This window comes from Carettochelys insculpta, chromosome 1, assembly GCF_033958435.1.
Source record: "Carettochelys insculpta isolate YL-2023 chromosome 1, ASM3395843v1, whole genome shotgun sequence".
Classification (NCBI taxonomy): domain Eukaryota; kingdom Metazoa; phylum Chordata; order Testudines; family Carettochelyidae; genus Carettochelys; species Carettochelys insculpta.
The window spans coordinates 304573256-304599440 of record NC_134137.1 but is presented as its reverse complement, the minus strand read 5'-3'; the positions used below and the strand labels follow the sequence as shown (position 1 = coordinate 304599440).

General features: G+C 41.7%; 1 protein-coding gene across 4 annotated transcripts in view; it reads right to left on the bottom strand.

Moving 5' to 3' along the window:
* Positions 1 to 631: 631 nt before the first annotated feature.
* PAWR (pro-apoptotic WT1 regulator) overlaps positions 632 to 26185 on the bottom strand; it is a 133957-nt gene continuing 108403 nt past the window's right edge. For 2 of the 4 annotated variants that reach the window (XM_075012428.1, XM_075012437.1), the window contains 3 exons: positions 17211 to 17358; positions 15740 to 15844; positions 632 to 9291 (listed from right to left, as the gene is read on the bottom strand). In XM_075012428.1, the coding sequence (XP_074868529.1) occupies positions 9205 to 9291; positions 15740 to 15844; positions 17211 to 17358 (340 nt within the window). In that variant the 3' untranslated portion in view covers positions 632 to 9204. Of the gene's footprint in view, positions 9292 to 10077; positions 10147 to 15739; positions 15845 to 17210; positions 17359 to 26185 lie in introns of all 4 variants that reach the window. The other 2 variants (XM_075012454.1, XM_075012446.1) reach the window with 2 other exon arrangements.

Sequence of the window (26185 nt, the reverse complement as noted above, 5' to 3'; positions counted from 1 at the left end):
ACCTATTAGGAGAACCCCTGAAGGAGACAGTCAAGCGGTAATGAAGCCATTTAACAGGCATCTGCCAATCCAAGGTACGTACTGTCAGTTTTTGAATTCACTATGTCAATCTACAGGACCTTAGTTTAAAATTTGCTTCAAAATACATATTTCATTAGAGTACTGCTGAAGATCATAAAAAACACATCCCTAACAACTCATCTCCATCCCTCTCTAGGCTGTCATTAGGCAGAGAGGCACCAGTTTAACAGTACTGTGTTGGGTCCCATAAATGCTAAAGACATGCCTATATGAGGCTGCAGGTGACCTTTTGTTTAGTTTATGATTACAGTCTGTGAAATGGGGTGTAGGGTAAACAAGAGCTGATGAGCAGGCTACAACCAGAGTTAAGTAGTCCTAAAAAAATCAGATGTAGTCATAAACAGAGAAGGTTGTAGTTAGAGGCTAATTTTATACTTTGTTTCTAATTTAAGTGAAATTTCTGAGTAAAAATAATGAAAATAAAACCACAATTTACAAATGAGAACTTTCCAGATTTGATGATAGGCTCCAGTTTGTTTACTTGGTATTAATTTTAGTCATATGGTATTATTTCTCTTTGAACATATTCAAAAACAAATGCAGATTAGAAAGCATTTCATTTTTATTTGGACAAAAAGGCACACAGTTTTTATTGGTAGGTTAATACAGGTATCTTTTACCTGCAAAAGTAAATTCTCAATACCTTTTAAAACAATGTTATCACATAATAGGAAACACCACAAATAGCTGATGTTCAAAAATAAAAACAATATTAAGTTCTTTATAGCTAAGTGATGATTCAACTTTTTAAATACATGTAACTGCTATATTAAAAATGACTGTACATAAATTTTAAGACTGGATTATGATTTACATTTTTAAATGAAAAAATGTAGTGGTTACAACAGCTTTGCCACCTTCTACACCCTCCTCCCCATCACACTTAACTACAACCCTGAACAACAGTATACCAGAAAACTAAAATAAAACCAACAAGGCTAAATTAACAGAATAATGTTCATTTGTTGCAGTGTTAGGAGAAAACCTACATTGTGTTACAGAGAAAGTGATTTTACTAAGTTAACACACTTTAAAATCATGACTTGGTAATCAGCTGCATAATTACATCATTTGTGTCTTGCATGCAAGTAAGTGGTTCTACATAAATGCATAGCACCAGTAGAATTGATGTGTATGTACTGACACCAAGAGTACTGGCTGGGAATACACCTGTGGTAGCCTGGATGTTAACTTGAAGCTATAAAGAGAACCTACAGCTTTCAGTAATCAATTTATTCCTTTTTTACTGTTTCTAGGGATGCTATAACAAAATGCTTAAGTTGGAAAACACATTCTTATGCTTTTCTTCCCATTAGATGATTAAGACTGAACTCACTCCATTTGTAGAAACCAACAGAGCTGTCCACAGCGCTCATCTACTCTCACCTCCTGAGTGGCACAGGCCATAGAAATCCCCTGGCATAATTTGTTTGAATTGGAGCAGCCTATTGAGAACAACTTCCATTCTTGATTTTAAAGTTGCCAGGGCTGGGAATCTACCCCAATCTTTGGTAAACCATTCCAATACTTAATTACCACCACTGTTGTAAAATTTTACATTTTATTTCTCATCTGAATGAGTTGGGGAAAAAAAACCTATTTACTCTGGCAGTTCTGATTCAGGACAAATGCCATCTCACTTGCAGGTGACACCAAATGACTACATTATTAATCAAGACTGATGAAAATTCATTGATACAACTGACATCTTCATGAAGAGAAGTCTCTAAACTCAAGAAATAATGAGGCAGATAGTAGCACCTATATTAAAAATAAATGTTTCATTTGTGTCCCCAATAATCACCTCTCTACTAGATTGCTATAGCAATTACTTTGCTTCCACCTACAAAAAGCGCAGCAAAGACCTTACTCTAGAACAGTTGTACCCTACCTCTCTCTAGTACGGCATTGTACTGAGTAACATGATGCCCTGCCTCTCCCTCTGACCTCTTGCAACAAAACCTTCATGTTGTCTGTATACTAGGAAAGTAAAACACCACTCAATGTAGATTTAAAAGATCAGCTAGTTTGAGCTATATTAAAAGCTTTTAAATGATGGTTCTGCCAATCATACTTACTTTAGCTAGTTCTCAGAACAAGTAATTGAGAAACAGATTGCTAGGTTATGACTGATACTTTGGGGTCTGACTTTATTTTCAGTTTCCAAACTACATATTCCAAGAAGATGAATGAGCGTCCATTACAGCATCTCCCCCTGGCATCCAAAATTCAAAAGGCCAGCTAATGAAAAAATACAATCTCAGTTTCCAAGTGTATGATCCAAAATCTGGTCATAGAAAGAAATTTTTTTGGCTTTTAAGACATGAAAAAGTACCAAATATAGGCTGTATTCTTCTGTTTAATAAGTACATCCAGGGCTTTTCTTCGGGTGGTATGTCCTCAGCAGGGTTCCCGTGGCTGGGTCTGCCAGTGGGACTCAGCACCCCAGCCAGCTCCCAGACACAGAGCTGCTGGATCCTTAGCAGCCCTGCAGCAGTGGTGGGGTGCGGGTGCCTGGGAGCAGAGCCCCCCCACCCAGCAGCAGGGGCCAAGAGTTGGAGCCCTGCCGCCCCTCCAGTAGTTCTAGCCAAGAGGACCCAGCAGGGGGAGGGGGAGGGTAAGACGCTGTACTGGCTCTGTTTTTTAAAGCAAGAGAAGCACTGAGTACATCAAATAACGTCAAAACTTAAGGATAACAGAGTAATTCTTTTTTTAAAAGGTTATACATATATAAATTTCTGTCTTCAGAAAAACCCCAAAACATTAACGCATACCATTCACGACCAGTGTCTCCGTTTGCTATTTTAAGTTTCAGGTCTTTGGACATATCTTCTGTCTGCTAATCAACAGAACTGAACAGACATAGTGGTACTAGACAATTCTCATAAGGCATTATCAGGACAATACAAATTAATGCCTGTCAGCTCACCCACTATGGAATATATCATGTGCCATTTGTTATGGAAACAAGATAAGGAGATATCTGCCCTATTAGTTTTCCTAACCGTCCACAAAGACATGTTAAAATTTCCCAAGTGACCAGGTTTACAATTTTGGAAGAACTACTAAGTCTATGTAGTTTGGTACCATATTAAGAGCTTGAAGTACAGAAGTCTCTCTCACAAATTTACTTGCACAATTTAAATCAGAACATTAGCGAACCCAAAACCTCTTGCATGTTAAGCTCACCTTGCTACAAAAACAACCAGGTCATCTTACGTAACACAGAAGAGGTAGGTTCTTCCTGTAAGATATGTTAAGATACTATATTACTTAATTTCAGTCTCTCTGATGGGTAACACTAATTCCAAGCAATCCTGCAATAAGTAGTTAGGAGGCAGTAAACAAACTGTTAAGGGCCAAAAAAACCTCCTTACACTGAAGTAGCTAAAGCAACACTCTCCCAAACAACTCAGATTGAAAGTTTAGTGTATGTTTGAGTTTAAAGATACCCTACTAAGATAAAAAGCTAATTGGCTAGACAAATATTAGCATTCTATAAAAAGAGCCTGCCAAATTTCTGCCAGGAACTTGATAATACTGCAAGTTTCCATAAACTGTTGCAGTGATTGAAATACTTTCTCCAGAAAAACTGAAAATCAACATGACTGTTAGCTAAAGTGTGTGGGATCTTGACCATGCTGTGTAAGATCATGCAAGCCAGGGGTGCACAAAGCTGGGGGGCGGGGTGGGCAGGCCCCTTTGGGGGGGACAGGGGGTGCGGCATGATATTTCCTAATTGATTGGCTGCTGGGGCTCAGGCTCACCCATCTCCTTAAAAATGTTGAAATGTTACTGCTTTTCGGCCTGTTTATTCACATTTATATACCAATTAACAAAGCTTTTACATTCCACATAGTTATTTTCTTACGTGTGTCAAACAGGGTTTTATTCATATGAACATAACCAAAATCTCCATCCGTTTGGATTACATTAAGCAGGTTGGAGGGAGGGGTCCCGGCTAAGTGTAAGGATGAAAAGTGGGGCTCAACGTAAAAAGCTCTCTCACCCCAATGTAGGGTGAGATGTGCATTTACACAGAAGCACACTTACGCCAGGAGCTGAACTCTGTCCCACAATTTGTATTAAGGAACCACACTTAATGACGACGCCGTTCTTGAGTGGATCACCTATCATTTTTAAACATGCTAAAACTCTGGCCTCAAAACCTACAAGGGAAGTTTATTGTAAACAAATGCTTCATACCTTAAAAATAATCCCTTAAATTAGTGTGTTTAAATGAAAAAAACTGTGAACTTCAATATTATCTTTTGCTTTGGTTCACGAAAAGTAGTTAGTTAATGAAGAGCTAATCAGAAAGAGAAATACTGGTCCATTTGCTTTGCTGTTCTAAAAGACAACATCAAAGAGACAAAAGCAATCTATTCTGACGTGAAGGAAAGCTCAGAAGAATAGTAAAAGACCAATGTGGCTCCATCGGCAGTTCTTCAGGGATCTGAAAACCAAAAAGGAAAACTACAAAAAGTGGAAACATCAACAAATTGCTAAGGAGGAATAATAAAAGCATAACAAGCATATAGGGACAGAAATCCAAAAGCACAAAAAGTGTTATGCCTGGCAAAGGGCATAAAATCCCAGAAGAGGATTTATAAATACATAAGAAATGTGAAAAATGAAGGAGACCTCTAGTTAGCAAGGAATAAGAACAGACGGACATCAAGAAAGCTGATGTATTTAATGTCTATTTTACTTGTTTTCGCTTAGGTTAATTATGACCAGATACTTAGAACAATATAAACAAAAGGGAAAGAAAGGAGGCTATAGTAAGGAAAGAATAAGTAAAAGAATATCTAGATAAGTTAGATATTTTCAAATGGGTAGGGGCTTGATCAAATTTACCCTAGGGTACTCAAGGAACTAGCCAAAGGAATCTCAGAACTATTATCAGAGGGGTAGGTGAGTTGGTCTGTATCTTCAAAAGCAACAAGTCATCCTATGGAACCTTACAGACTAAACAGTATTTTGTTATCTATTAGTTACTTTTAAAAACGGGTGAGAGGACCCCAGGGAAAGAAAAACATAGCACCAAAGAAGGAGGGTGCGGGAAGAGAAAAGGACATGGGTAACTTTAGGCAAGCAAGTGTAAATTCAATTCAAGGAAAGATATTGGAACTAATTATTGAGCAATTTCTATGCACCCTGAGTCTAATAGGGTTATAAAACAATAGCTTTTGTCAAGAACAAAGTATGCAAACTAACCTATGCTTGTTTGACAGGGTTAATGGCCCAATGGATGGGAGGAAATGGTAGATATGATGCACCTTATTTTAATAAGGCTTTTAATAAATCCCACACAATAGTTTCATAAGTAAACTAAGGAAATGTGGTCTAGATGAAGTTACTTTAAGGTAGTTGCACAAATGGATGGAAAAAAAAAGCCACTGCAAGAATAGTTATCAAATTATTTGCTATCAAACAGTGCAGACATATCTAGCAGGATTTTGTGCTGTGTCCAGCACTAGTCAGTATTTTCATTAATGACTTTGGTAAAGGAGTGGAGAGTATGTTTAAAAATATGCATATACAGTGAACTCTTTCATATCCAGGATTCTGTTATCCAGAACTCTCAAATAACTGGCATTTTTAAACTATAAGTAAATTTTAGTTATATTTTCCATAAGTACAGTATAGTGAAAGTAAATACAAAGAAATACAGCAAATACAGTGTACAATACTACCACTGTGGTAAATAAAGTACTCTGCAAACATTTTTGTTTATTTCTTAATATCCAATCTTGTTTTCCTTTTGTGTTATACATTGCTAGATATACCTCCCTATTATCCAGAATATTTGAACACCTGGCAACTTTCTGGAGTCCCAGGGCTCCCAGGCATGGAAGAGTTTACTGTACCAAGTTGGGAAGGGTTGCAAGCACTTTGGAGGTGAGAGTTCAAAATGACTTTAAATTGGACCATTACTGAAATTTATCTTGTTGATTTCAGACTGAAGACGTGTACAATGTACACTTAGCAAGGAAAAAAAATCAAATGCACAACTACAAAATGAGGTATAACTGGTTAAGCACTTTAAAAAGGACCAGAGGATTATAGTGGACTACAAATTGACTAAATCAACAATCGTATGCAGTTGTGAAAAATGGCTAATATTTTGTGATACATTAACAAGAGTGCAGTATGGCAGGCACAAAGTAATTTTCCCACTCTACTCACATGGTGAGCCCTCAGCTGGACTACTGGACACCACATTTTAAGAAGGAAGTGGTTAAACTGGAAAGGGTCTGGAGGACAGTAATCAGATTACTAAAAGATCTTCTAAATCTTTCCGTTAAAGAAAGGCTAAAAAATACGGTGCATGTTCAGTTTTGAGAAAAGATACCTGAGGGGTGACCTGATAAACAGACTCTAAATATTTTATAGATTGTTATAACGAGAATGGTTATCAACTTGTGTCACATTGAAGGTAGAACAAATAATAATGGACTTAAATCTGCAGCAAGAGAAATTTTGGTTATATACAAGGAACAATTTTCTAACTATAAAGATAGTTAAAAGCACTGTAATAGGCTTCCCAGGGAAGTTGTGGAATTAATCACTGGAGGTGTGTGTTTTTGTTTTTTTTTTGTGGCAGGGGGGGAGCAGAGGAGAAGGATGACTGGTTAGACACGCTTGTCAGCAATAGTCTAACTGTACTTGGTCTTGTTATAGCACGAGAAGACTGCATGACCTCCTGAGATCCCTTCTAGACCTCCATTCTTCTGTGATTCTACGTAAAATATAGTCTAGAAATACCCACTACATAAAACTTGGTATCTGACATTATGGTCTATGTTCAACATATGACATTAGGCATCTAATTCTCTTGGTAATACAGCAAATATAAATTTGGAAGCATGCTCTACAAGTACTTAAGTTTTGCCTGCGGATTAAATGGAAAGAGAAAGCTAGATGATATTTCAAAGAATGTTTCAATGTTAGCTTTCAGATCTATTAAGCCCACTTACATATCTGACTATTATATCAATTATTTGCCCCTCTACATGTTTCAATTTCTAATTTTGTAAAAATGATACAATTAAGTACTTATTGGTGGACCAAGATGAAGATTAGTGCTCACTTCTGCCAATTAAACCCTGCCTTTAAGCTGTGAATAAAACTGTGTGAGCTCACTCCTACTGTGAGCACAACTCCCAAGCACATAAGAAGGTAAATGTACTGTGTAATAGTCCTTAACCTTTCAATCTCTCCTTTCTTGTTGGACTATAAAATAAACCAAGCAGGGTAACTGGTTCAATATTCAGAACAAAACAAAAGCACTTTAACTTGGAGTGATAATTCCTGGATTTGAAAATTCAAGAATCCCCTAGCCTCATTAAATGCAAAGAATATTTAATTCAAAGTGGAAGCTAGGGACAGATCTTTTGTAGATGGCCATGATTATGTATTTACGTTATCTTTATATTTCAGACAATAAAAAGTGTACGGCTAGTGCTACACTCACCCCTAATGCCAGCAGCATGATGCAAATGAGCTTTCAAAAATGCAAAATAGCTGTTCAGTTGCATATTCAAGCAGCTCATTTGCATATCCACAGCAGAAAACAAGCAATGAAGGCATAGTTCTGCTAGCAAAATGCCCTTTGTCGGCAGCCCCTTATACCTGATTTTCTCCAAGAATAAGAGCCTGGTGACAGTGTTTTTGCCAGCAGAAGCACATCTTCGCTACTTGTTTTCTGAATATGCAAATGAGCTGCTCAGATATGCAAATAAACTGCCATTTTGCATTTCCAAGACTGGTCATTTGCATCAAGCTGCCAGCAGAAGAGGTGAGTGTAGCACTAGCCTTTGTGTCATTATATTCAAATTATAAGATGAAGAATGCTAAGAATGTTAAGAAAATTTTATATTTGATTTTGTATTATCTCAAACAACTTACCTATTTCTTCAAATCAGGGATGAGTTCTGCCCTACCAGGATAAATCCATGCATAAGTTTTGGTCTTGTAAGAATTTTTAGGCCAGATTTATTTGTGACTGAAGACTGGTTTAGAGATCATGGAAGTGTAATCTTGCACTAAGAACAGCGTTAGCCTATTGCCCTAAGTCACTAGAATTAGCTGCATACAGAAGCTATGTTTTTTATACATACTATTGGCAATCAAGTCTGCATGGTTTAGCCGCATGTTACATACTTGTGTTTTTCAAGGGACCAAAATTTATGAAACTTACCTTTTAAACATTAAAACTAAAATACTTTATCAGAGTTTTTAAAATCCTTACAACTCACATTTATTATGAGCACTAAGTATTTCAAATAGGTAGATTTAAATATAATTGTGTTTTAATATTTCTGCAGAATGAAAGCTTCAGGCTTTGTTTAGATTCTTAATACACAAAACAAACTTACTATAGGGATAGTAAGCTTGCATTTCACTGCTGAGCCACAAGCATAATGAAATACTACAGTGCACAACTTAGACATATCACTAAGTTAAAGTTGGTAACTATAAGTGGTTTATTTTTTTTAATAAAACCTTATTTTCCCCAAGATGACATCTGTACAGAAGAAAATCACTACTCAACCATTGTCAATCTTTGAGACATAGTAAAAAAAAAACACACACAAGATTTCTATTTTAGAAGTAGTTGATCTATAAAATGCTACACAATGGTAATGAGGCATCTACACTTAACAGCCATTGAAACAAAATGCAAGTATCTCCCAAAATATATATTTTGGAACTGTGTAAACAAAGCTTATTTTTATTGCTTCCTTTCACTCAAGAAAAAAATATACACCCAACATAGCTAAAAGTGATTCTGGTGCTCTGGTTTTTAAACTACTATACCCAGATTATATGTAGTCAGATGACAATACAACAATCATGAATTTAATGCTGTTGAAAGATGTCATAATTGTTAATTATTCTTGATGTGAAAGGTAAGGTTAAAATACCAAAAAGATTTTATTCCATTTTATTAAACGAAAAAGAATGCATTATGAAAATAAACATCCATCTGGTTTCCTGGTAATAAATATAAAGGCTTGGTTATTTTAACATACTGCAACACAGGAAGTATTACTGTAGACTTTAACATTCAATCAGTAGTTTTTAAATCTCTCTCCTCATTGAGGTTTGAATCTTCTACCTTGTCAGCTGTCCAACAACTTTTAAAAGGGTCTTATTTTCCTGCTTTAATTGCTCATTTTCATCCTCTATATCATCTAGGTCCTGAAAAAAAAACAAAGAACCCATATTTCAGCATGCAAAAATTCTTAACAGAAACTTACTGTAGGGATTCTTAAACTAGTAATTTAAAAGTCCCGGAACTTAAGTGATCGGTACATGAAACCAAGAGATTATAGGGCAAAGGGAGAGGGAGAGAGTTACAGTTTCACGGCACCTATATTTTAAATGCCGAATGAAGCAAAGCAAAAGCCACAAACAACATTTTTTCAATGTAATTGCCCAGACAAAACACATTTATTTGACATTCCCAGGTGACAAGCATCTTTTCAAAAGAAACAGGTCATCAAAAACAGACCATATCAGATTAATAAGAGTAAGAAGCCACTTGGCACATGCCCTGGACACATTAAAATGCTGTTGGGAGAGCCCAATGAAATTATTTTTTTAGTTAATAAATATTGGGAAATTATTTAGTTCTTTACAGACAGCAAGGCCAAATTTGAATGAGTGGTTCTGCAAGCCCATGTGCCAGGTTGCAGTGCCTGGAGCTTGGCCCAGCCCCATGTGCTGAGAACTAGAAGAAATGTTGCTATGGAATGAGGGTCCCTCTCTCTGCTCCCCCATGCTTTTATTTTCATTTTGTGTTATTTCACTTTTGTGAAACAGAAGGGCCCTGGCTATTGGTGCTTTCACTCGACACAGTGAGTTAGTACCCTATAGACACACACACACACCTTATTAGCACAGAACAGCACATTAAATATTACTTATTTTTAAAACTTAAGTTTGTCAGAGGCTTATGAAAAGTCTTTTTTACTCAACACATACTTGGAAATGTGATTTTCTTGAGACATCTTAATACAACTGGGTTTCTGGAACAGATGATATTGAAATGTTCTGAAGACATACATGAATCAAACATTTATTATATGTGCATATAAATATATTCATTTGTATTTAGGGGTAAAAACAGCACATTATTTTAACTAACCACTGTAAGTGTTGCTTTGTCTTACTGCAAAATCTATGTTAGCAACAGGTGCAGTGCGAACAACCAAATAATGATGAAAAGGCACCTTTTTTGTACAATGGTTGAAGAGCAGGGTTCATAATTTTATGTTTAATTTGCTGCTAACTCCAATTATGTACTATAAATGGTAGATGATTGAATGACATTAAAGTAACTGTTCCAAAACGTTTGAACAAAAGTACTTCAGTTTACTCAAAAATAAAAAAATATAAAAGATTGTAGAATGCTTATGGTACAGAAATAAAATTCCAAGGATTACTGTAAGTATGAGCTATTTGAAAACAATCCAGTAACAACTGACTATAGTTCAGATATATAAAGAAATAATGAGCACATATAGATGAGTTGCCACTTTAAATTCTAAAGTTTATTAAAATTACATTCTTAAATTCACATTGTTTATTATAAAAACAATAGCACAGAAGTGCTGGCTTCATATACCAAAGTGACAGACGGCTAAAACATCACAATGCAAATGCTCTCTGAATATATTCTCTCCAAAAACCACATTAACTATTTGCTGAGGTCACAGATGACCAACTCTATACTACTCCAGAGTTGAACAAAGTCAATGAATATTTTACTGTCTTTGGATGGCTTTACTTGCAGACAGCTAGGACTTTCACATACCTATTCCCGTTTTCTTTTGAAAAATAAATTCATTAAACAGCTCAGCCATTGGATTGAAACAATGTCATTTATAGCACAGGATCTTGGTGGGGTTCTCATGGCAAAGGGATCACCTGCTCTACAAGCGTCTCTGTAATTTGATCACAGTAGACCCTTGATTTATGCGAGATAACAGTATCTTCCCTAGAAACCAGGCGTAACTCGAAATGGTGAGGGGCGGGGCTGTCAGCTCAGCCCCAGAAGCTGCCACCAAAGCAGAGAGCAGGGGATCACCCTGTGAAGGGGCAAGAGAGCATGCGGAGTACTTTGCTCCGCTAGCTGTGCCCTTGGGTCCCCTTGTTAACAGTGATTCCCCTGTTCAAAAGCTGCTGGCTAGCTGTGAGCCTGCTCAGCCAAAGCAGCCGTCGTCTCCACAGCACAGGACAGGGTGGAGTGGGGGGAACACAATTCCCCTAGGAAGAGGGATCGCAGCTCACCTGGAGTGCCGTCAGCTCTGCCCCTCTGTGTCATTGTGGGCAGAGTCAGGAGGGTCAGGGATACCCTTGTTAACAGGTATTTCCCTGTTAAAAGGCTTCTGACTGGCCAAGCAAAGATCCCTCAAGCTCAGCCACAGGCAGCTGCTGCACAGGCAAGGAGGGAGGAGATGGCCATGTCAAGTGGAACAGAGCTGGCGCCCCTCATGACAGCACAGGGGGCACAGCTGGCAGCCAGCTTTGTTCCCCTTGAAAAGGGGATCTCCTCCCCCCTTGCCTGTTCAGCAGCAGCTGCCCGTGGCTGGAGCTTTCGGGTTCCCCTCCACTCACGTTCATGTGAGACACACGCATACTGACTGTGCGTATCTCAATGGTTTACTGTACTGGATTTTAGTATAACATCTTTCAATTAAAAAAGTTATTTAACAATTTATTTATAAGGAAACACAAAGTTTTCTAGATTTGTTAAAAAGTTATAAAAATGAAGATTTACTTACCACCGACTGGCACTCAAAGAACATTTGTTTCACCACACTAATCGGGGACAACACATCACTGGTGCAGTAGGACCAACAGAAACCTCTAGAAGTGGTGCCTGCTAGCATCTCTGAGTGTTCAGAGAGACACGGAAGGTGGGGTGGGGGGTGAGCCTCTTTATCTACTTCAGATCTTTTCAACACAAATTCAAGGCCTAGTAAATAGCTACAGGACTGTAAGGACAAAAGGGAAGGTGGGGAATAGCTTGAATATCCAGAAGCACAATTAGAGGAGCTCTAGTTGCTTCTAAGTACCCTTCGGTACCTCTGAGTAGGCCTTTGCTAAACTCCCATTAGTGAGAATGTGTGAACGACGCATCTTCTCTTCAGAAGGCTGGAACGAGGCTGACTACATAAAAGAGTAATTGTAGTATCAGTCTCCCACACTGGGTGTCTGAACCAAATACCAAGCCCATTGGATAACACCCTGAATGTGTGGACCAAGCTCCAAGAAGCAGTTCTACAGCTCTCAACTATTATGTCATGCCTCAGACACAGGTGAAAGTAACAAATATTGTACAGGCCAGGGGCTCAGAGGGGGGAGGCTGAGGGGGTTTGCAATACAACAGTACCTGTAAGAAACATAAGTGTTGGGTGGAGTGAGGGAGGAGGGACTGGCTCAGGGGAAGGGACATGAGGAGGAGCGCAGAGCAGGGGGCTACAGGTGTGTGGGGGGGGTGCAGAAGTCAGGGCTGGGGGTATGTGAGGGGGAGCTCAGGGCAGTGGGCTGGGTATGTATGGATGATTGGGATGTGGGGAAACAAGGATGCTATTTAGGGAGGTTAAAGAGTGCCATGGGGCTGGGGGGCCTTGGAACAGTCCCAGGCTAGTGTTGGAGCAACACCCCATCCAGGCCCTTTAACCTGCCTGGCAACCTCTTGCTTAACATGGGAATCTGCAAGAAGGCTCCTGGGAACCCAGCTGGAAATGTGTCACACTACCTCTTGCAGCCAAGCACCCCTGCTGGCTCCTTCTTACCGGGGTGGTGCATGTCTTACTTTCATCTCTAGTTTAAGAAAAGTCAGAGGCCATTCATCTAGACCTAAGGTAAGCTCTCCGTCCATCTGGCACAGGGGCATTAGCTTTCCCCAATATACAACCTGATACACTTGGTCAGCCATTAGGCTGCAGTGACCTTTTACCAGAAAACACAAATGTCACCTCAGCAACCTTATATACTCTCTTGATCTAAATATATGAAAAGGCTACAATCTGAAACGAATACTATCAGACTCTAGGTTCAGTTAAAATGAAAACCAGTTACCATCTTGTGCCTAAATTTAGCTCTCTCACAAAGGACTATTTTTGTGTTCATGGAAGCCCATAAAACATAGGTTCAGCAATTATTTTCAATTCAGAAACTCTCACAGCTAGTATGTCTAGCTTCTTCCTTGAAGAGATGAGAAAGGAACAACATCTTCCTTGAAGAGATGAGAAAGGAACACTCTTCCCTGGGTTCAAAGGAGACAGTGTCACACCTAACTGAACTCTTTGGTGATTTTGTGCTATTCTTGCTGATTGCAACTCAGCTGGCCAGCAAGCTTTTTGTCCGTTCCTACCAGATGGACAGACAGTACAACAGTGATAGGCCATGCACCTCTGTCAGAGCCATTGCGTGCCTTCACTGCTGGCTAGAACGCATTCCCCCCATTTTTTGATGACATAAAATGTTGGCACAGTATTGTGGTGAATATTTGCCCCACAGGTCCTTGAAGACAGATGGAAAAGCTCCCTGAAGAGTTATTTTAGGCTAACATCACTGACATCCCCATTAGGAATGTATTTTTGTTGATTTTATTTTATTTTTAAGCAGGGGGGTAAGGGGAGACAAACAATAGGGACCGATGGAATTGAAAATGAGCAAGGGAAGTTTTAAATTCCCATACCTGTAGTCTTTTTTCCTTGGAACCATGATGAAAACTCTCTGTCTCAGGGAAGCCACCCCTGTGTATTTGTTTCATGCTTCTGTTCCTTGTATTTAAAGGTAATAGAGAATCAAGTCCCAGTTCCAAATCTCCCTCAGCTTAAAGCACTGGATCCAACACCATCAGCAACAAGGGCTGTTCATTAGACTGGACCCGAACTGAAATCAGTGCCACAGACCTGCAATGGCCATCAACTGAGGCACTGTGAAAGACTGACTTGCTACACAATGAGAGAACAGCTGAAGGTTTCAAAGTAGGCTTGGTCATTGGAATGAGCCAACAGGTCCTTGGTGATGGTCAGATTTACACGTGATTGATCTATAACTATTAACACCTTTTCAGCTTTGGCTTCCACTCAAAAGGCAACATTGTAACAGACCAGTTCCTTTCTTGCAGCTGTAAGAGCCTTAGCAACTCAATCTTGAATTTGGCTCCATTTACGGAGACAGATACTCGAGAAGTGACTTGGCCAGGTCCCTTTAGTCTTTATGAAAGACATTTTGGGAGGGCATTAGGACCTGAGAAACAGGTTGGAACTTGAAGCATTCCAGGATCCAAGGAGCATCCAAAGCCAATATATTTCCCATTATAGCAGTGGTGTCCAAAACCAACTGAACTGATTGCCACATGGCACCACCCGACCCCCAACCCCCATCAGGTGCCAGCCCGCCCAACCAGGTGCCCCACCTCCCTGCCCCCAACAGCCAGGCATTCCACTCCCCGCTCAGCCAGGGACCCCACCCCCCACCCTCAATGACTCACCAAAGCTGCCACCAGAGTCGTGCTGCTTGAACCCCAGAGAGCTGAGCTGCACTGAGCACCCAAGATCTGTGCTGTGCCACCCAAGCCGCATATACCAGACCAGCCCTGACCTGTACCGAGTCCCAAGAGCCGTGCTGTGCTGCCTGAGCTGTCCAGCCCAGCCCGGAGCCACACCAAGCCCCAAGAGCCACCCACTCTAGCCCAGCCGCGGTGCACCACCTGAGCCAACTAGCCCAGCCCAGCCACCCCCCTCCACCCCCAGCCAACCAGCCAAGCCCAGAGATCCATACCCAGTCCCAAGCCATCTTATGGCCAGAGCAAGCCACAGAAGGAACCACCTCTGCTGCTGCCACCACACGCGTCCCATCAAGAGGCGGAGCATGTGTGTGGCGTGCACTCCAAATGTGTGGCTCTAATGAGCCACACTCACCACATGACGGCGTCCAGTTTGCCACATGTGGTGAACAGACAACATATTGGACACCACAGCATTAGAGCCTCTAGTAGGAAGACTGTGCTACAGAACCGACTTCGGGCATTCCTAGCCTCTGAGGTGAAAGTCTTGCAGGCAGATCACTTAGCTGGGGGCTAACATTCCCATAGAAAGCTCAGACAGTCTCTGGGTATCTGAATCCAGAAAGCTGGCAAGAGAACCGAAGGACCTCCTTTGAGATATACCCTCAGGAGTAATAGGATTCAAAAGATCCCTAGAGGTGCAAAATACTCCAAAAAGCTAACTAAAATGTTATTGCAAATGCAATAAATTTGTCTGAGGACTGGAAAAACAAGTTTCCAGAAACCTAGGTCTAAGTGTCAGCAGACAGGACCAGGAGCTTCATTATTGTGATTGGAAGGAACCAAGATGGTTGAGCCCTGCTCTACCCATTTTTATAGCCCCATGCAACTTTCAGAACAGCAAGATGGAACACGCAGGGACTTCTAGATATTTCCTCTGGTCCTTCTGTAATCCTGGCACGAAAAAATAATCTGTTAATACTTAGCTGAAAAGTTAAAACACAAAATAAATACCTAATTACCTCCTTATCTTGTCCTGGAAAGTTTAGGTAGTGCAGGGGAGAAGAGATGGAAGAAACTGAAAGCTTTTCCTCATCCTTGGGTAATACATATACTTACTCTGTTTAATAAATCAATTTCTTCCTTCAATTTCCCAATCTGTTCCTCTTTGTCCTGCGTCATCCTCAATAATCTTAGATTTTCTTGCCTCTCCTTGGCTAATTCCTGTGAAAGACACAAATCAACAGTCTCAAACTGAAGGTTCTTCAGTACTCTTAAAAATTAAATTGAAAAAAAAAGGAGAAAATTTTTGTATATTGTAGTAGGAAAAATTTTGCTTCTCACCTAAAATTTCCTGTCTTACGACACCTAGGCCAACAAATCCTGCAGTGGGTCTTCAAGCCCTTGTAGCTCAAGAGGCCAAGCAGACCTATTAGTCCCAGATCTAGGGAAAAATTCTGCCCTTGAGGAGTCCACTAGAATGATGACCTCCAAAGCTGACCTCTGAATTGATCCTACATCAATTCTGAAAACAGTACCCAAATTGAAGTGTCAACTCCCAAAGTAATCAGGAGGGTTTTTCAGAGACAGATTTTTGCTACAATATATCACTAAGGTCTACTTGAACTCCACGAGCTTTAACAGCCTGAAAACCTGCTCCAGGATCTGTGGGGCCAAGTACAAAGGGGTAGGAAACATTTCTCAAACATGAAGTTTACTGAAGAAACTATTCTAATTCCTCCTCCCTTTTTTCCATAGTTAAGAGTTATTTGGGAGGAAGCCAGTTTTGGAAGGAGGGGATTACGAGACAATTTCAATTAATTCAAAGATTCTGTAATTCCTAAATATTTCATCTTTTTCTATATACACAGATGCACACACACAGAAAGTGTCTTAGTGCTTTACCACCATCCTTTCTAGATGAAAAATGTCTCCCCAAACAATACTTTTATTTCACTACTTTCATCTACAAGCACTGAAGAGTATTTGGTATGTTATATTACAAGGACCACTTCAGAGGGAGCATGGGATATCAGGAATAAGACACCAATGTTTCAGGAAAATCTCCCCCAGGGATTGGGGTTTAGATTACATTTCAGTTCAAAAGAAGGGCACAGGAAATGGTTAGTTCTCATATAAAAAGCACCTTTAGCCCTGGTATTACTCCCTTTTCGAGCAAATGTCAATTTAGCACTTCTGATTATACAAATTTAATATTCTTCTCAATCTGATTATTTACAGATATTTTGTATTCACAAGAAATTATCACTACTTTTTATTAAATATTTAGGACTACTGCCTAATATTTTGGTGACACTGACCATCACAGTCATCATCATCTTCATCAGTGATCAAGCCTGTGATCTCTTGAATTTAACCCACGCACCTCTACTTAATCCATGCACCTTAGTTAAAAGGCTCACATCTCTGAGTGAAGACTATAGCAAGCTCCATCTCTAACAGACGGAGCAACCACTAGAAGGGGAGAGAGTGCCACAGTGAGCTAGCATAGCACTAGCCTCTCCTCATGGCATTTATAAGATGATTTTATTTTGAAACCAACATAGGAAGGACATAAATTTGTATTTACCCTTTCAAGTTCTTCAATCCTCTTTTCCAAAGCACTGTTTGGTATAGAATTCCCAGAAGAATTTGCATCCCTGCTGTATCTGCTATATCCTGTCCTGTCTGTCCGTGAATATCGATTTGGAACATCATCTTCAGGTGCATTAGCTGCGCTGTGAATTAAAGATTAATTACATTAACATGCCTAGAATAAAAAATACGTTTTAGCAAATATTTGACACTTTTTTCTCTTAATGCCAATACATTCATAAAGAATTGACTTGTTCATGAGTTAAATGACTGATACTTCAAAACATTGATAAAGCTTAAAATTTTCTTACCTGTGATTTCATCTTTGAAAAACAAAAACAAGCAAAAAAATCAATTGCTCAGTCAGACCTGCAACTTCTGTGTTTTTCCTCTCTCAAAGTGGATTCTTCTCGTCTTTAAGGCAGGAAAAAGGTACAGCAGAACCCTGAGATACGTGCACTCAAGTTGTGTGATTCTCAGGTTAACACAACCGAGTGGCAGGGAACTAGCACCTGGCTCTGGGATGCATGCCTCACGGGGAGCTGGGAAACTCTTTCCCAACTCCTAAGAGCGGGAGGCAGAGGGGACCCAGTGTCACAGCTCCCATCGGGGCAGCAGCCTGACTCTCGGCTGCCACCAGTGACAGGAGCACAAAAACTAACAAGTGTAGCAGTACCTATCAGTTTCCTGGCTTCCCCAAGTAACAGGAAATTTGATTTACGAAGGGTTGTACCTGTTTCCCAACACTTGGGATTCAATATGCTGTCATTGGTCTATATAGCAGAATGGCACATGTTCCTGCATAAAGTCTATAGGACCTCAGGTGAATTCCTTTAAGGGATGCATGTCTAGCACCAAGAGCCATGTATTTCTTTGTTCTTCAGATTTCTTCTTTGCAACACGCAGGCATCATCTGTTATGAAAGTTATCTTGAAAGAATCCAATTTCTTAGCCTCTCTCCTTCTCCCACCCCCAGCCATCTACAAGACATTTTCTGAGGGGAAGAGCCTTTCAAATAGATTTCACACAAGGTCTGGCAGAAAAAACTTACCACTGGAACAAAAAAAGCAGTAAAGTAGCACTTTAAAGACTAACAAAATAATTTATTAGGTGAGCATCATTGGTTTTGCTTTAGACAAAGTCCCTTAAGAAAACCAAGATCACAAGTGGTTTTACTTCAAACTAATCTTAGTTAAGATGTACAAAAGTAGATGGCAATATCTGGGACAAAAGAGACAAAAATTACTAACTCCTTCTCTGTTGCTCTTTAAAAGGTGATGCTCAGATTTAAAGCTACAATTTTTTTCCTGCCCAAAAGGTCAGAGAATCCATGATTTCCAGCGGTGTCATATCAGCCCATTGCAGCTGGGAGCTGCAAGGTTGCCCTACTGCCTGGGGAGGGGGGCTGTGGGCAGCAAGAGCTGCCTAGCCACTGCAGGGCCACATAAACTCTGCAGCCGAACTCTCTTCATTTTGTCAGAGGCATTTTCACTAAAAGTCATGGACGAGTCACAGGCTTCCATGAATTTGCTCCATTGCCAGTCACCTGTCTTATTCCTAAAAATTTTCATGACAAAAGTCTTAACAGTACTCAGACCCTTTCCATATTAGGCTTGGACACACCACATGCTCTGGATATATTTCCCTCTCTGCTACCCACTAGACCAGCTCTAGTGCTCCCTGGTGCCATGCACCTGGGCACCGTTATAAAAGGCCCAAAGCTGATCTCTCACTCCTGTCAGTTCCTTCTTGTCAGCTAATTCCATCAGAGGGGTTGATTACAGAACGGACATCTCAAAGAGCAACAACTATGGAAAGAAAAAACTGTTACTAATCTTTAAGTCCTTACTCGTGCCCATTCCATTTTAGGCACCTCAAGTGGTCCCTGAGGAAGTGGGCTTAGAGTTCACTGACATGCTGATTGCAACACTGCTCCTCTGAAGCTGATGTAATCTCTGGCCTGTTGGGCAATGGCATAGTGAAAAGTGAAGGTCTGAACCAACCACCATGTCACTGCTCCAGAGATCTTGGATTGGGGCCTGGGCCAGAAACACTAATGATGAAGCATGAGCTCTTGTTGCATGGGCAATCGCAATGTCGGGAAGTGGTGCTTGAGCACCCTGTGGGTGAATCCAGGATGAAGTTCTCTGGGCTGAAAAAGGGAGGCCTTTCATCTTACCTGCTACTGCTACAAAGAGCTGCATTGGTTTTATGGAATTGTTTGATCAGCTGAATGTACAAGGCCAGAGCACGTCTCACAGCCAGTGAGTGGAAAAGGCTTTACTGAGGGGTAGGGTCACTTTGCATGGGACAACCATGGCCACAGTGTTAGTGAGGCTAAGAGAGGTCCCTTTAAGAATCCCCACCTATAGCCTCATGTAAAAAGCTGCCCTTTTCATTGGCTCCAGGTGAACTCTGAAGTCATCTTATGGTAAAGAGCTCATACTCCAGTCCCAAGACCGCTTCACTGGGGAGGTTGGGAGTGGGCAGAAGAAGCCTGTGCTGATGTGGGCCTTCCTCTTCTTCAATACCAACTTCATCCTGCAGGTCTAGGTCCTGCATGCCAGTACAGGAGTCTGGGTCTGGTTCTGAACCATGTGGTGGAAAAGCTCTTCTTTCAGAAACAACTGAATCAAAACTGCCCTCTAAGTTTGCTGAACAGTGGTCACAGTACCAGAGAAAAACCCCAAGAACTGGAGAAAAGTCACTCAACCTGCATTAGCCACTGTCTTCCAGGACAGGTGTTGGGGGCAGGAGAAAGGGAACCGAGATCCAGAGGAATATAGCATCAGTAATGGTAGCATCTCTTTAGCTGTGCTCAGGGTTCCAGCTCCAACTCGAAAGAAGAGTCTTCTTGAGAAGCCCCTTGGGGGAATAGTAGCCTGCATGTCCACTGGTTGATATTGACAGTCTGTGGATCAATGCTGATCAGGGAAATCCTCGCCAAAGACAGAAGGGCCTGTTTGCCTTTGGACAGCACTGAAGGGCCTGTTGCCAGGTATAAGGCCGAGGCCACATGCTTCCTTCTGCTCAACACACTTGGAGCTGGTGGAAGCAGCAGTTGGCTTAAGCAGAAGAGGTCCGTGGCTGCTGCAAAGGCTTCTGGAGTGGAAGGAATGGCAATCCTGCTGGTGCCACAATGATTCCTCAGTATAGAAGGATGATCCCACACTAGACAATGGCACCTGCAAGCAGGCTGAAGTCAATACTGCTGCTAACAAACAGAGTGGAGGAGTAGCACAACACACACATTCCGCTGCATTCATAGGCAATCCCTACTGGGATTGTTTCTTGTGCTGCTTTCCCAGTACCAGAGGGGAAGATTTGTGCTGAGAAACACGTGGTGCTGGCAAGGTGCTTTGCACCAATGCTGGTCTGAGTGCTCCTTCCCATAGAACAGCCCTTAGACTAAACTTGTCTTGTTTTGTAGAAGGCTTGAAGTCCTGGCAGATTTGGCAACACTTATACATGAATCTTTTCCACAGACTTCAGACAGCTGGAGTCTGGGTCACTCACCAGCACAGGTTTGCCACATGGAGCTCAGGGGACAAAGGCCAGAGATGGGGGCATGCCTTTCCTTAGGAGCAAAAGAAGCACTTCCAATTTGAGAGATGGTCCAACTATATGCATGAATATTATGTTACATGCATAACTATGAGAAATTAAAACTGAACGTAACTAGGAGACTACCAGGAGAAAAAAAATAGAATACCTTGCTGAAGCAAGGGAAGATGTTATAACAACCACCAAAGAAACTAAAGAGGAAATGAGGCCAGGTCTACACAAGGAAGTACAATCAACTTTAGATATGCAAATCTAGCTATGAGAATTGTGTGGCTGGAGTCAACTTATCAAAAAATTGATTTTTTACCACCATCCACACAGTAGTAGGTCGATGGGAAAAAAACTCTTGTTGACTTCCCTTACTCCTAATGGAGGGCAGAAGTAGTGGTGCCGCCACAGGAGCCCTCTATGTTCAATATAGTGCATCCTTACTAGGCACACTAAATTGAACTCTGGAAGATCAACTGCTGCAGTCAGTCTTCCCTATAGTGAAGATGTACCCTGAGAGGGTCTGGGACTGGCCAGGCCACTTATACTGATGCATGAATATGCAGCACCAGAGGATATTAGAGCCAACCAGACATACGATGGAGAGAAAAGTCTCTAGTGACTGTGCACGAGGCGCCCACCCGTAACATGGAATGGACATGAGTAAGTACGAAAAGAACTTACCTTCTATAGTTCATCAGAATTAGGACAATTGCAGACATATTACTTACTGATTTATTAGTCAATGGTATATTCCTACTGCTATATTCTGATAAGAACCTCTACATATACCTCTCTCTATTTCATGTATTAGCCGTGTGTACATAATAATATGAGCGAGTGTGCATATTTAAGTGTATAGCAGTTGCTTCACAAGTGTTCTGGGTTTTGCAATTAAATCAAGCAGTTGTATGCTAAAATCAGTTATTGTCAGTGAACACCTGCTGACAAGGTTCAGCGGTGATCTACAAGAGCTGTATCACACCACTGAAGATGACATTAGTTGGCTAATGAACAGTAATGGCACTTTGATAGAAGCTGTCAGAGTACAGATTTCTAGTGAAGAGAAACTCAAGGAGGAATTATATTTAGATAATATAAAATATTGTCAAGTATTACACTGTCAAACATTTCATACAGAGAGAATCTAGGATTCAATGAAATGTCTCATTCCAAGGGACAATATTAAAAAGTTCTGAAATAGTCCATAGCTGCTACTTCTCAATCACCACAGCTGTCACCAACAATGCAGCACCTCAAATAGAAGTTATTGTGAATAGTACTACAGAATTGTCAATTGCCAGACAAGGACAGCAAAACCTAGTTGAGGCTTTCAACAAGAGAAACTGCAGATCAGAAATCATGCCACTAAACTGTGCTCATGATGCGGAGAACCTAGGAAGGGTAAGAAAAGTACCACCCTGTGCCATACAGTATTTCACTGCATAATGCATCTTTTCAAAATGTTCATTTAACCACCACACATTTTACAATTTTAGAAAGTTCTTGACATCGTGCAAATCTAGATGGACAAAGTACAAATCAAAAGCAGGCATCACTTGGCACGAGATGATCTTTTCATGGGCCGTATCTACACTAGCCAAAAACTTTGACATGGCCATGCAAATGGCCATTTTGAAATTTACTAATGAAGCACTGAAATACATATTCAGCGCCTCATTAGCATGCGGGTGGCTGCGGCACTTGGAAATTGAGGCAGCTCGCCACTGCACGGCTTGTCCAAACGGGGCTCCTTTTCAAAAGGACCCTGGCTACTTCAAAATCCCTTTACTCCAGTGAGCAGACAGGAATAAGGGGACTTGGAAGTAGCCAGGGTCCTTTCAAAAAGGAGCCCTGTCTGGACGAGCCGCGGCAATTTCAAAGTGCTGCGGCCACCCGCGTGCAAATCAGTGCCTCATTAGCAAACTTCATAATGGCCATTTGCATGGCTATTTCCAAGTTTTTGGCTAGTGTAGACGCAGCCATGGATATAAATATGATTATGCGCCAGTATGTGTGAAGTTTCCAAGGCACACTGACAATAAGGAATTTCCTTGCTTAATATTATTACCATATTTAGCACTGTTTATGCATTTAGAAAGATTTTAAAAAACATATTTCTAGGACCAGATATGCATGTTGCAACACAACAGAACAGAAATATTTTTAGATTAACCCACAAATCCTACAATATTTTACTTTTAAAAAGATGTGTTTTCCTCTATTCTATGCTCTGAGTGCCGTGAGAAGGGGTCTACAACCAAAACAGAAAGAACCACCATTTTTTAAAAAAATAATTCAAGAGCCACAATGCATGTGAATGTGAGAAGGTCCTTAAATGTTAAACCTTACTTTCTGTAATCCCTATTTTAAGAACACTGCACATACAATGATTTGTAAAATGATAAGTTTACTGCAGGATGTTCACCGTTTACTAAAACTAATGAGGGTTTTTTTTTTTGTTTTTTAGAAACCCTTTGCAATTATAGAGTTAGGAGCCACAAAGAAGTCTTTAAAGAGCTGCATGGAGGGACTGGCCATGAGGGACTGGGAACACTACAAAACTAGCAAGCACAGCCTTTAGTCTCAAAAGTAGCATTTTTACCAAAACTAGAACAGAACTGACTTGCTCTTGTCAATCACCTTTAGTAGTGCTCAGATGTGAAACCTGGGGAAAAAATCCTACATGATTGTTTTCAGTGGTAGTGAAAAAGGGAAAAAGTATTTTTAATTGGTAATGTTCTCTTCACATCCTACCTGAAGGAAAACCACAAGGATAAACATCCTCTTGTATTTCACTAGGGCAATGCTTCCCTGATGTTGTTGGCACCGGCCTAACCACAACTCTGTCAGGATGGTGCCCTCGGGGGGTGAGGGCAAGAAGTGGTCCCCACCTGTGGGTGACAGGCATGCCAGGTGAAGCTGGGGTCTCCCCCTGCATGCATGCAGCTCACAGTGCTGTCCAGAGTGGTGGGTAATGGCCGTCGCCTGCGGCTGTGCCCAGTAACAGGGGGACCCACTCTGAGGTGGGGTGGGCCCTTTGCCCACGTGGCTGGCATCTTCCCAGTCATGGCAGGAGGCTTCCCGCCTGCCACTAGGGGTTGTGCAGCTCAGGTGGGACACCCCAGTGCATGCATGGCATAGGTGCCAGGCCTGGGACATGGGTTCCTGGCAGGGCCATACCGTTGGGGCCTGTGGCACGCCCTATCTCCTTCCTCCCTGCCCAAACAGGTGTATACTCCCCATGGGGGACTACCAAAGGGTGCCAAGAACAGATCTGGGGATGCCCATGCCCATGGTGTGGCGCTGGAGGGGCCAGAAAACAGGGTGATGATCAGCGTGCCCTGACTTGAGTCTGGGTTGGAGTGTGGTTGTTCTATGGCTCTGGGGAGGATCCTGGGTCCGGGGGGATGGCCTCGGTGTGGAGGAACCTCCTCACCAGTGTCCATAGTCTCCCAGCCTAATGCCCCGTCCTCTTCCCCCAGCATCCAATCAAGAGCTTCCTAGTAGGTGCAAGAGGGCACCCCGCTCCCAAGCAGCGCCAGCTGTCCCTGACTCCCATGTAGCCCGGACAGTTCCTTCACCTTTACATGCACCTGTTCAAGGGTGCATGCAGGGCAGCCACGCTGTGTCACGGCATCTGCTATGCACCTGTAGCTGGGGGGCATTGCAGAGTTCGGTGCCAGTGTCCAGCACCAGAGACTCATCAGCGCAGAGGTCCAGGACCTCAGTGTTGGGGACACAAAGAGGCCAACTTATAAGTCCCCCAAGCGGCTACTGGGATGGCTCTCAGGGTTCTTAGGAGAGGTCAAGACAATCCAGGGCAGCCTCAGCAATTTCTGTCTGTGGTGGGGAGTGGCTCCTGAGGTGCGTGACTGAGCATGTGCAGCCAGCATGTGCACACGCCCCCAGCTTCCTGGAACCCTATTGCTTTGAGGGAGGGTGGAAACGGTGACCATAGAGCCCCACTGGCTGTGGAGAGGGCATCTCCCAGCTCCGGCTGTCGGTCGCCATGGAGGACCCACTCTGTTGCCAGAACTGTCTACATGGTCATGCTGTCAACAAAATACTGTCAAAAGGGGTGTTATGCCTGAACACGGAGTGGTATAACGCTGCCGACTGAACAGAGAAGTTTTGCCAACAAATTCTTGACAGAGCACTCTGACCATGTAGATGATTGGCGAGTTTTGATTGACAAAAGCCCAGTTTTGTCAACAGAAGCTGCCCATGTAGATGCGGCCTGTGGGAGCAGAGTGGAAGCAGGAAGGAAGAGAGATATTCTTTAACCGGTTTTCATTCAATTTGGATTACTGACGTTTTGGATGTGTTTAGGATATTCATTAAAGCCAGTTGGTGAAATGAGGCACTGTCTTACACGGCAGATTAGAAGGCAAATGCTGGCCTCTACCTTTTGAGAGTTAAAATTCCTTTTCAGGAAGGCAAGCCACTGAATATGTTTACAGAGAGTAGCTGATTAAACATTGTTTATTCAAGAAAACCAATTGTCAACAATAACCTTACATGACCATCCTGCCCTGAACTTCCTCTTTTGAAATGATAAACAGGGTGATGTGCCAGTTCTAGCTAAACCAGTACTCCACTATTGTTTAAATCTTATCAGTTTTAGTTCAGACAGAAAAGGACAGAAAACAGATTATGGCTGATTTACTTCTAGCAATGAGCAAACTGTCCATGATAAGTAGTAATCAGCAGATTTTGATACTACTGATCAACCACTGCTTACTTGCCTGTAAAATACAAAGCAGTCCTGTAGCACTTTAAGACTAACAAAATATCTCTGTGACTATGTGTCTATAAGATGTTACAGTATCCTACAGCAATGGCTTTCAACCAGTGTGCTATGGACTGTCTAAGTGTGCCATGAAATTTCATCAGTTTCCTCTCAGGACAGCTCTTTGCAGAGCCATGGGGTGCGGGGGGGGATGGTGGAAATGGGGGCATTGACAGCCCTGTGCCAGCTCAGGCTCAAGCAGCAAGGCTGCCTGAGCCCCAAAAGACACAGGGTTGGCCAATTTCTCCCTGTGGTAGCTCTTTGCAGAGCCACTGCAATGTGAAATCCCAACCCCACAAGAGATATTGATGCTAGGAGGCAGCTGAAATGCTGCTTCCTAGCCTGAAATGGGTGTAGCAAGAAGGGAGGGAAGGAGCCTGTTGCAACTGGGATACAGTTTAAACATCACATCAGGGCTCCAATGAGCTGGCAGGGAAGGGGGCCTGCTTTCTGGAGCCACCTCCTCCCCCCCACCCCACGTAATCAAGTAACTGCTGAAAATTTCAGCAGTTACTCATTACTGAATATCTCTAGCATGGCACGCATTCACTTGCCTGCCTTTTTTCAACCTATCAAAGATGGTATTTTCTGTGGTGGATTTGAAACATTAACGCATTTGATTTAGC